This window comes from Hemitrygon akajei, chromosome 10, assembly GCF_048418815.1.
Source record: "Hemitrygon akajei chromosome 10, sHemAka1.3, whole genome shotgun sequence".
Taxonomy (NCBI): Eukaryota; Metazoa; Chordata; class Chondrichthyes; order Myliobatiformes; family Dasyatidae; genus Hemitrygon; species Hemitrygon akajei.
Genome location: NC_133133.1, coordinates 118,404,069 through 118,416,127, shown reverse-complemented (window position 1 = coordinate 118,416,127; position 12,059 = coordinate 118,404,069). Strand labels below are relative to the sequence as shown.

General features: G+C 45.0%; 1 protein-coding gene across 2 annotated transcripts; it reads left to right on the top strand.

Annotated features, from left to right (window-relative positions):
• Positions 1-3,497: 3,497 nt before the first annotated feature.
• Positions 3,498-11,418, top strand: dusp6 (dual specificity phosphatase 6). Of its 2 annotated transcripts, XM_073058833.1 has the most exons (3): positions 3,630-4,525; positions 5,078-5,506; positions 10,003-11,418. In XM_073058833.1, exons 1-3 carry the CDS (start codon positions 4,126-4,128, stop codon positions 10,308-10,310), a joined length of 1,137 nt encoding a protein of 378 aa, XP_072914934.1. In that variant the 5' UTR covers positions 3,630-4,125; the 3' UTR covers positions 10,311-11,418. The 2 variants fall into 2 exon arrangements, with proteins under 2 accessions (XP_072914935.1, XP_072914934.1); XM_073058834.1 differs by lacking the exon at positions 5,078-5,506 and having other exon boundaries at positions 3,498-4,525.
• Positions 11,419-12,059: the final 641 nt, after the last annotated feature.

The window sequence follows — 12,059 nt, the reverse complement described above, 5'->3', positions numbered from 1 at the left end:
CAGTACACATCTATAGAATCTTCTTCAGAGTTTTAGATGCCGAATCTCTGCAGAAGAGTGGGAGTTGGAGATGGGAAGGATCGTGATGGTCAGGTGGTAGAGATGAAGAGAGGAGAGAGAAGAGGAGAGGGAGCAAGACAAAGGGGAGGGAAGATAGGTAACGGGGTAGGGGGAACGGTGAGAGAACCACTCTAGATTATGAGCTTTTCATCTAATTTCATTGAGGTAAACATGCTAAAGTGTAATGAAAACGGGTCTAAGCGGTCCTAACAAATAACTTAATGGGTCTCTAGGAAAATCGAGGGTTCTCTGCTGGTGGAGTGGAACTGAATCCCTCTTAAAGGTGGAAGACTGATCAGAGCCAGTGCGATTGGGAATCCGAGTTTTCGGAATGTTATGTCAGTGACTGATAAAAGAAATCGAACAAAAGAAATGGCCGGTTGTTCTAATGAGTTCACGTCCAGGAAACTGGCAGAAAACATGGGTTTAATTTATCGCCTTAACCCAGCGGAAAGGTTATTATTTGCCGAGAAGTTCCGTGCGGACATCACCGCACACAGCTCCCTCAACGCGATCTCGTCTTGTGAAACTGATCCTTCATCCTAGACGCAGGAGATTCTGCCGATACTGGAAACCCCAAGCAACACATACAACGCATTCCCGATGGAGGGTCTCGGCCTGAAACCTCGAAACCTTTCCATAGATGCTGCCTGAACTTTTGAGTTCCTCCAGCATTTTGTATGTCTCGTTCTGACCCTTCGCCCTGCCGTCCTAGGTCCCTGAGCCGCAGCCCACAGCAGAAAGTGGTTGCGGTTATGTGTTTATTCAAAACCCCACCTTTGTCTAATTAAAGAACCACTCGGGGGAAATAACTCTCTCCTGAAATTAGGAATTCCCTTTGTAAGCGAACGATCTTTTAAATCTATTTGGCGAGCGGTTTGTATGGTGGAGACGTGTGTAATGAAAATCAAACTGGTAAAAAAATAAATAAAATCATCACACATTCTGAATCTGAATATTCAGTACCTCACCTGGGTCAACTTGCAACCAACTTTTCTGTAATGACTTTCAGATCATACCCAGTTATGCTAATCAACTCATTTATCTTGTTATGAATGCCGTGTGTATTTACATAACGATCCATTAGTGCTATCTTATCAGTTTTACGTTTGATAATTCGATTTGCTGGTGTAGTCTTACACTTTCATCGCCTGCCCCGTCCCGATGCACTCGAACCCCAATCTGGCTGATTGTGTTCCAGTCCCACTGGTGTCTCAGTTCCTGACAGCCCCTCACTGAGCCCCTCTCGGGCGTCGCTCTCCAAGTGGAAGGGCTACAGCAGCAGAAGACTGTAAGCACACACTCAGTGGCCACTTTTTGGCAACAGGAGGTATCTAATAAAGTGGCCACAGGGTCGTTGGACAAATGACTCTGGATACGATCCCCCGCCCCACACGCACCCACAGCAATATTAGTTATAGTAACACATATTGACCCCACTAAGTTACTGATCTAAAGTTGAGCGTGAGCGTGACTACACTGGAAAGTGCGCGCGCGCGCGCACACACACACACACACACTCGCACACACACTCACGTGCACACACGCACACACACACACACTCACGCACACACACACACACACTCGCACACACACTCACACACACACTCACACGCGCGCGCGCGCGCACACACACACACACACACAGACACACACACACACACACACACACACACACACACACACACACACACACACACACACACACACACACAGTCTTTATACGATTGAATTCTGAACTATAGGATGACAGAAAGCGAAAAATGTAGGGTTGCCGAGAATCGAAAGCTAGCAAACATAAAGCGAAGGCCTGACTTCCTGGCTGTAACACCATCCCTGGGAAGCCCTGGTCTGATACCCCACTGAGATCAAGGGGTTGTCTATAGCTTTCATTTATCACAGTCCATTAACAATGTCTTCCCGAATATCTTAAAATACCGCGTCCGGGACTCCGCGCCTTTTGTGCTTCTAATAAATAGAGTTCACAAGGATATGGAAAGGAAATTTTATATATTTTCAACAGAACGATTTTTGAAGTAATATTCCCTGAGTTTATTAGAATCATTATTACAGTATTTTTTCTCGTTAATCCTATAGCTTTAAGAATCAAAGAGTGCCATACGCACACGCATACAGCTGGGAATCCATATAACCATCTTCACAGTTGAGCCACATTTAAGCAAAATTTACAATGAAAAGGCACGGTCTCCAGGGCTTGCACTTAAAACGCACAATTAATTGTTACCGCTTGTGATGTATGTCAGGTTATGGGAACCGGATAAAAGGCGCACATATGGACAGTTACTTTGTCTCCTCCACACGCCAATAAACCAGATCAAACAGACTGCCATTCACAATTACTCTCCCTGCTATGAAATTGTACCGCTGAAAATATGATTTCGTCCCATCTCCTCTTTTCTGCTAAAAAAAACTGTCATGCATTGCCAGTGTTAAAATGATATTGCCTAAAAAAAACGCTTCGTAATCGTCGATAACCTACCTAGAAATCCGTGCGTTATTCTGCAACCCCTCCCTCGCTATGCACCCCCGCGCTAAACTGATTAGCAAGTCGGATCGACTTACGGGTATGACAATTCTGTGTGTTTCAAATACTTGCTCACAGCATTAAAAGAGTTGCAATGCATCCCATATCGCGGTGCATTCAGAGATTTCAGCACAAAACCAGCGCGTTTTCGTTCGTATTGTCCCTTTGAAATGTAATCGAATTCTTAACCATGAGATCGGATATTATAAACAGCATCTCCTGGGCGGTAAAACATGCAGTTTAAATTTTTTTTTGCAAATATTTAGGGCTACAATTCTTTTAAAGAACAAGATTCGTGCATTTAGCTTTGAATATAAATACTAATTATGCATGTGTGTAAAGTGGGATGCAGATTAGAAAGAGTCTATAGAAAGAGAAACCGATGCAGCACAGCCATTCAATGGGTTTTTAAAGAGATCCCCATTCAGAAAAAAGGACGCCAATAGATTCCGGAGAAATACCACACCAGCATTTCCTGTCAAAACAGTTAAGAGTATCACAGAGTATGCTGTGGGCTAATGCACTTAAAAGCTGAGAATTAATCTCTATTGATCGTTTACATTAGCCGCAGTTATGTAATTAATACCAGGGAAATTTCCCTGGTATGTTATTTGTATCACTAGAGTTTTTAATTTTTTAATTAATGTGTCAATTTCTTTGCTTATTTGGCTGCTTTTATTCCTCCTTCCACCCTCTCCTGAGAGCTAGGCTTCGAGACAGGAGGAGCGAGAGCGGAAATTCCTGTATCCGATTACGAAAAAAATCCTCTCTACCCCCCCCCCCCACTTTGTGAATGGCATTTGCAAAGCTCGTTTGCATACACACACACACACTCACACTCGCTCTCACATACACACACACTCACACTCGCTCTCACATACACACACTGTTTTACACACACACACTCACACTCGCTCTCACATACACACACTGTTTTACACACACACACACACACACACACACACACACACACACACACACACACACACACACACACACACACACACACACACACACACACACACTCCAATCCGGGTTGTCGCCCCGGCAACGCGGTGACGACAGGAGCAGTGGCGAGCGGTGATTGGACGGCTGCTGCTGAATGCCTCCATCCGTGGGGCGGGGCAAGGCGGCTGAGTGTTTCTATTGAAGAAACGCTGAGCGTTCGCTGGCGGCTGCGGCGCAAACGACGCGGCGCCATCCAGGGTCATTGAGAAAAAAAGAGCGAGCCGTACTGTACCATTCAGCAATCCGAGCTCAGCCGCCGACAGATGCAAACCAGCTAAGCTCTTTCTTAGGACAATACAATTCTTTTTTTTCCAGACGAGTTTTGCATTTAAATTTATTTTTGCAATATCAGGTTGTATTTGCAGTGAAATATTTTGCAATTTGCAAATACATTTCTCTGCGATTTGGCGAGAGCGGTTAAAGAGGGGTGTTCCCATTGATAAAAAAAAAGTCGACAGGTTGGCGACCGTTTTGTTTTAAAGCTCATGCACGGTCAGTAATTTTTTGTCCCCATGTTAGAAAAATTACCCTGCTGCCCGTTTGACTCGGAAATGGCGATCTGCAAGGCGGCGGGTTGGCTCCACGACCAGCTGGAGCGAGGCAGCGACAGCCTGCTACTGATGGACTGCCGTGCCCACGAGCTCTACGAGTCCTCGCACATCGAGGCGGCCATCAGTGTGGCCATCCCGGGCCTCATGTTGCGGCGGCTCAGGAAGGGGAACTTCCCCGTGAAGTCGCTCATCTCTAACAACGAGGACAAGGAGCGCTTCGCCCGCCGCTGCAAGACCGACATCATCCTCCTGTACGACGAGAGCTCTGCCGAATGGAACGAGAATCTGAACACCACGTCTGTACTTGGCCTGTTACTCCGAAAGTTAAAGGATGAGGGATGCAAAGTGTTCTGCTTGGAAGGTAAGATCTGTTATCCTTATAAACCAGGTGTTTCGCATTTACTACCTACAAGAGAATATATATATATATATATATAAATTTCAAAATAATCTGTTGACATACAATTTACGGCACAGAAGGGAATCATAAGCTCCAAAAATGAAATAAGCATTTCGGATAAATTGTAGTTCACGGCCCACCTCTTGAAGTCCTCGTTCAAATAATCGCGCTAGGTTGACCAAGAATTTACAAATCGTGAGTCGGTCCGCACCGGCTGGTCAATCCTAATAGAATCCTTATTCCCTACCCCAAATAGTTGAAATTATGGGTCCCATTCCTTGACAGATTCCTTAACAAAAGCGGGTAGAAATGAGTAGATGTGTGTTTGGGAAAAGGTATATCGACTCTTAACGGAGGACTGTATAAATACTGGGAAGGTCAATAATACTGAGACAAGTGGCAGGGGCTAGCATGCCAGGGAACGGGACGAATGGTCTCGCTTTGTGTTAGGTCATTCTGAGGCACTGGACTGGTTCTAATGTGGCTGTCCTTGTGTTTTGTTTGCGTCTACAGGCGGTTTCAGTAAGTTTCAGGCCGAATACCCGGCGCACTGCGAGACTAACGGAGACAGTTCGTGCTGCAGTAACTCTCCCACGGTGCCCGTCCTGGGACTCGGCGGACTCCGCATCAGCTCCGACTCGTCGGACATCGAGTCGGACGCGCCGAACAGCGCAACTGAGAGCGAGAGCAGTCCGTTGTCCAACAGCCACCAGCCTCCTTTCCCAGTCGAGATTTTGCCCTATCTGTACCTGGGCTGCGCCAAGGACTCCACCAATCTCGACGTGTTGGAAGAACACGGCATCAAGTACATCTTGAACGTCACCCCCAACCTCCCCAACCTGTTTGAGAACGCCGGCGAATTTAAGTACAAACAAATCCCCATTTCAGATCACTGGAGTCAAAACCTTTCCCAATTTTTCCCTGAAGCCATTGCGTTTATAGGTAAGAGATTCTACCTTCTCCATCTAATTCTTTGACGGGGTCTTGCTGACGTCTCTGTGTTAGTTTGGGAGAAATTTATGCAATTGGGATAATCTAAATAAGATTTGGAGGAAGATAGGTGAGCCAAAAAATAGGAATTTAATTTGTTAGTCTAAGTATTATTTGGAAACAAAAATCCTATTTCCAGCCGAGAGAGATAATTACGTAGATTAGGAGCGGCGATATTCCTTTCCAAAGATGCTGAGTTCCTCCGACATTTTATGTTGTAAGGGGAGGTGTGTTTTGTATACCTTATGTAGAGAAAGAACGACGTAATGGGAATCTAAAATAAAATAGAGATATGGCTGGAGTCACTCGGCAAAGCCGAAGTAAAGTTATTATCAAAGTATACAAATGTCACTATATACTGTCCCGAGATACATTTTATTACTGGCACAGTAGATACAAAGAAACAGAATGAAAAGCTACACGTAAAGACGGACAAGCAGCCAGTGTACATGCGAGGATAAAATGCGATTGCAAAAGAATAATAAGACTGTAAAAATAATATTGAGAACATGGGTTGTAGAAAGTGAGTCTGTAGGCAGTGGTATCAGTTCAGTGAGTGAGTGAGGATCAGCAGCCTTGATGGTTGAAAGGTGATGGTTTCCTTCCCGATGGCAGCGCGAAAAGAGCGCGTCAAGTCAGGCAGCGTCTGTGGAGGTGGAAGCAGATTTCATGACCCTTTGGGATAGAAACAAGTCAGTCAAGAACATTAAAACTAATTTGATCCATCTCTTAAGAGTCTTCACCTGAAATATGGACTGTTCCCTCTCTCTCTGTCTGTTAAGCATCTCCAGAGTCTGTGTTTTGTTTAAAATTTCGTTGTTTGAGGGTGGTTGATTATTTACCCTGGGGTGGCATTGTGAGCGCTGGTTAAAGGTTCTATCATGATTTGAATGTTTAAACTATTGAGAGGACGAAATGCATGACCCAGTTTGTAAATGGGGCCGCCCGGCAGTGGGGCTGTTAGCACAATTACTACCACCAAACGGGGTTCAATCCCCTCCTCTATAAGGAGCTTGTACATTGTCCCCGTTTCCTCCCGGTGCTCGGCTTCCCCCTACATTCCAGAGATGTACAAGTTAGGGTTAGTAAGCTGTGGAAAGCTATGATGGAAGTGTGGCGACACTTGCACAATCCTTGCTGGTTTGATATGACGCAAATAACACATTTGAAACAAACCTTAAGGACCTTTTTTAGACCCAGCAGCGTTTAAAGAAGGGGCAGGCTGCAAGTTCCACAATTCTGGTCATATTTCCAAAGAAAGGAGAAAAAGGAAATTGGTGTTATGTTTGTATTGGATTCTGAGGAAAGGCGCAGCGAGTCCGCAATGTCCCGGAACATTTCGGATGTTTTGCATTCAGTGACCGTGGGCGGCTTGGCCGAGTCCGCACAAACTGTGGGAACTGTGGACTGGAAGCGCGCACACACGCACACAAAATAATCCCCCATTATAATGGTGGTTTAGAATCACTACTGTGTGGAAACTCTGTAATTTACAGTGTGAAAACAAAAGGAAAGACAAGGTGGTGGTGGTTAGACCGTTCATAGCTGTTCCTGGTCATTAAAGTCGAGTCCACACATATAAATAATTACAGTTCTACCCTCTAAAACATCCACAAATCTATACTTAAGCCTAGAAGGACTTTTGTTTAATGTCAGAGGTAACATAGGCTAAATTGTTTTTCTTTGAAGAACTGACCAGCAGACAAGTGGATTCCAATCGAAGGTATTAAACAAAGTTCTGAAAGAATTCCCGCCGTTTCTACGCAGACAACGTTTAATCAGAACCAATGTAATTACAATCCCTGAGGCGCGTCCTGCAGTTCGGGGCTAATTTGAGCCTGGGCGGAAGGAATTTCGGCTAGAAGCCACAGAAAAACTAATCTAAAGGCATTGTAATGCATTTCCTCCTACAAAGGAAACCATTTTCAGTCAATGTTGACATCCTGTTCCTGTTAATGGGCCCAGTCCCCTGTGACTCCTCTGTCTTTTGATACGCCTGAATGCCTCTATTGTAACGAGAGCACAAACACTTGGGAGAATCAGTTAATAAACTTTACAGCCAGGGAGTCTCCACACAGAGGACATTCACTGCCATCTTGCAAACTTTCTATTGAAACATTCACGCACGGCCATCAATACACTGGAGAATGAATGAACTTTTTTGTCAGCTGTGACCCATTTCAACCCACAGCAGGACTCCCGGTTCACTTGTGCCGCAGTGTATCCTTTGACGTCACCGGCGTTTCCAAAACACGGCTCTGCGACTCTCTGGGTTTTTGCAGTTTACCTTAGAAGCTTTCTTTACACAGTCGAAAGTAAATTTCGAACTTCCAAATTTAGTTTCAAAGTACGCATATGTCGCATAGTCTCAGATACATTTTCTTGCGGGCATGCGCAGTAGACACAAGGAAACTCAGTAGAATCGATGAAAAACCGCGCGCAGGCGGGCAGTCAAAAAGATAAACTGCAAATATAAAGCAAGTAATAAATAACATTGAGAACATGAGCTGCAGAATCCTTGAAAGTGAGCCCATAGGTTGTGGTATAAGGAGCAGAATTTGGTTATTCAGATCTGCTCCTCCATTCCACCAGGGCTGATTTCCTGTGCCTTCTCCCCGTAACCTCTCATGCCCTTACTAATAATGAAGAACCTTCCCACCTCTGTTTTAACTATACCCAATGACTTTTCCTTCACAGCCTTCCGTGGCAATGAATTCCACAGATTCACCACCCCCTGGCTAAAGACAATTCCTCCTTTGTTCAAAATGGACATCCCTCTATTCATTCTGAGGCTGTGTGCTCTGGACCGAGACTCACGAAACATTCTCTCCACGTCCACTCCACTCTCTAAGCCTTTCAATATTACAGGGGTTTCAGTGAGATCCCCTCCCCTCACCCACAGGCATCGAACACCTGATGGGGTTGACAGGGATAATAAATGGTGGACTAGCTGATATGTTAACCCTTTCGTTCCTGGAATCATTCTCATCAACCTCCTCTGGACCCTCTCCAATGCCAGGACATCCTTTCTTAGCAAAGGAACCCAAAATTGCACACCATTCTCCCAAGTGCGGTCTGACCAGTGCCTTATAAAGCCTCAGCATCACATCCTTGCTCTTACATTTAGTCCTGAAAATGAATGCTAATGTTGCATTTGCCTTCCATACTGCCAACTCAACTCGCAAGTTAACCCTCAGGGAATCCTGCACAAAGACTCTAACGTCCCTTTGCACCCCTGATTTCTGAATTTCCTCCACATTTAGAAAATAGTTTACGTTTTTATTCGTTCTGCCGAAGTGCGTGACCACAAGCTTCCCGGCCGCACGGTTCCAGCTGCAAGGCTACACGCGTGGGAGGGAGTATTTCCATTACGAAGGGCCGCGCACCCACACAGCCGAGAGGGAACGGCATCCACAGATTCTCTTTTGTCTACCCTGCTTGTTGTTTCTTGAAAGAATTCCAATAGATTTGTCAGGCAAGATTTCCCCTTAAGGAAACCATGCTGACTTTGGCCTATTTTATCATGTGCCTCCAAGTACCCCAAAACCTCATCCTCAATAATGGACTCCAACATCTTCTGTAATCAGTACTAATGCCTCCACAATCTCTTCAGCTACCTCTTTCAGAGCCCTGGGGTGTAGTCCATCTGGTCCAGGTGACTTACCTATGTAGTCAGTTCAGTGTTGTGGTGAGTGAAGTTGTCCATACCAGTTCAGGGGCCTGAAGGGTAATAACTGTTACAGAGCCTGGTGGTGTGGGACCCAAGGCTTCTGTATCTCCTTTCTGATAGAAGGAATAAGACGGGAGCACGGACTGGCATTCTGGCTTCTCCGTGAAACTGAGACTGAAAGGGTGGGGTGGGGTGATGTGAGTTGAAGGTTAAGGTGTTTTGCAAATTGTATGGAGACAGAGAAGGGCATTCAGCCCATTTGCCTACATGCTGGCTTCTGTCAGTCCCACTTCTCTGCCTTTCTGTATGTAGCTTTACAAATGATTCTTTCTGTAATCAGAATTAGATTTATTATCACGGACTGGTCCACCATGCTGTATCTCTAAAAAACTAAATTAAACTGATGTAATGTGAACTTTGCTGTTTTGTGGCAGGATAATTATGTGAAATTATTCAGGAATGGTTAACAGGAGGGGACATAATTTTAAGGTGATTGGAGAGAGGTGTCAGATGTAATTTTTTTTTAGAGTGGAGAGTGCATGGAACGCACTGCAGGGTGGTAGAGATTTAGATGGGCACTTCGTTGGTGGAAAAATGGAGCATTAAGTGGGAGGGATCTTGGAGTAGGTTACAAGCTTGCCTCAACATCATGGGCTGAAGGGCCTATACCAAGCTGTATTGTTCAATGTTAATCAAGTAAAGGTTTTTTGACCTGCTAAGACTTGGTGTTGTAACTCCAACTGACCTGCACGTTCTGTTTTTCTTTAATCTTCCTCAGACGAAGCCCGTAGCCAGAGCTGTGGCGTGCTGGTGCACTGCTTGGCTGGCATCAGCCGGTCAGTCACGGTGACCGTGGCCTACCTGATGCAGAAACTGAACCTCTCGATGAACGACGCCTATGATATCGTCAAGATGAAGAAGTCCAACATCTCCCCCAACTTCAACTTCATGGGGCAGCTGCTGGACTTCGAGCGGACGCTGGGACTCAGCAGCCCCTGCGATAACCGGGTGCCCACCCAGCCCCTCTACTTCACCACCCCCACCAACCACAACGTCTTCCAGCTTGACTCGCTCCAGTCCACTTGACCTGACTTCCCGACACCTACGCAAGAAGCTGGGGAGGAATTTTTCAAGGTCGGATCACTGATACATAACAGGGTCAGACTGGCTCTGGGAAAGAATAACTGATCTCATTGGAGGCTCTTGTCAAAGCAGCCTGTTGTAAAGGGGGAAGGTTTCCCTGACCTTTGACTTTGGGGCCGTTGGTGGTTCACAAGGTTATCTGGGAAAGTGAAGTGGTTGAAAGCTTTGCAGTGTAAAGAAGGGATAAAGAGAGAAGTCAGGAGTAGCAAATTTGCCCCTGATCAGTGCCCTTTTTTTCTGCCCTGCTGGTAGCTAACTGTTTGTCTTCAGTGAAGACTTTGTCGATTCACACCAGTAGGGAAACAAAGAGTTTTGTGGAGCTCCGCAACTGGTCACAGTTTAGTTTTGGTGCTCATGATCTGGTTGAGTATCTCACAGCATGACTTTTCTGTATATATTGTCTGCGTACAAATGCAATGTCAGCTGAGATTCTGTAGATTTGGGGATGGAGTGTTAAGGGAAAGTAATTTCCTGTTTGTATTGAATCCATTCCACCTGCTGACTCATGGGGCTGGAAGTACGGAATTGTATAATTATGTAAATCTGTTATGTTTTGACTGATTACTGGGACAGTATATGCCAAAAAAAATTTTCTTTGACTGTTTTGCTTTGAAATGCTATGCGTGAGTGTAAATTAAAACAGCTTTTTGATTTATGGCCTTTATATTTTCTCCATCTAAACTGAGAGCCTTGGTTATGTGTATGTAGTGTTTGTGTTTTCTTGCTTATGAATGAAAAGACTGTTCTTTGGATACAGGGGACCCAGGATGTTTCTTTGGGTTTTAATTTGTGATTTGGTCATACAGTGCATTACCTCTGTGCAGACACTTCAGGGAAATTAATCGTGAATGCAATAGATTTTCTTTTTCTTAAGTCTGTATTGAAAACTGGAAAGTCAATACTGTATGTATGCAATGCACTTGTTGTAGTTCTGTAGCCAGTGGGAAGCTGTTCCCTATTTTCTTGTCACAGGAGGCTTAATGTGGAGTGGGGATTTATTCTAAGAATGATTGTATTATACTAAGTTATTAATAAATAACTATTTTGCCTATATAGAACCTCACACAAGTCTTGGCTGTTAATTAATTAACATTATTCACGGATTCCTGAACATAGAACATTAGAGCACATTACGGGCCCGTCGACTCACAAAGTTGTGTTGACTTTCTAACCTACTCCAAGATCAATTCCCTCCCTCCCACATAGTCTCCGTTTTTCTTGCACCCACGTGCCTATCGAAGAGTCTCTTAAATGCCCCTAACGTATCTGCCTCTCCCATCACCAAGTGCTGCAGTAGCATAGAACCTAGTACAGTACATTCCTTCGGCACACGATGTTGTGACAACCTTTTAACCTGCTCCAAGATCAATCTAACACTTCCCTCCTGCATAAGCCTCCATTTTCTTTTCAACCACATGCCCATTTAAGTGTCTCTTCAGAGGCAGGACAGTGGGGTAGAGAGGGATAATAAATCACTCATCATGGAATAGCAGAGCAGACTCAATGGGCTGAATGGCCTAATTCTGCTCCTATCTCTTATGGTCTAAGTTACTCTCACGGTGCTGGCTGCCCACTCTATCTATGCCCCTCTTGTACACCTCTATCAGGTCACCTCTCATCCCCCTTCACTCCAAAGAGAAGAATACTAGCTTGCCCAGTCTTTCCTCATAAGGCCTGCTCTCTGACCCAGGC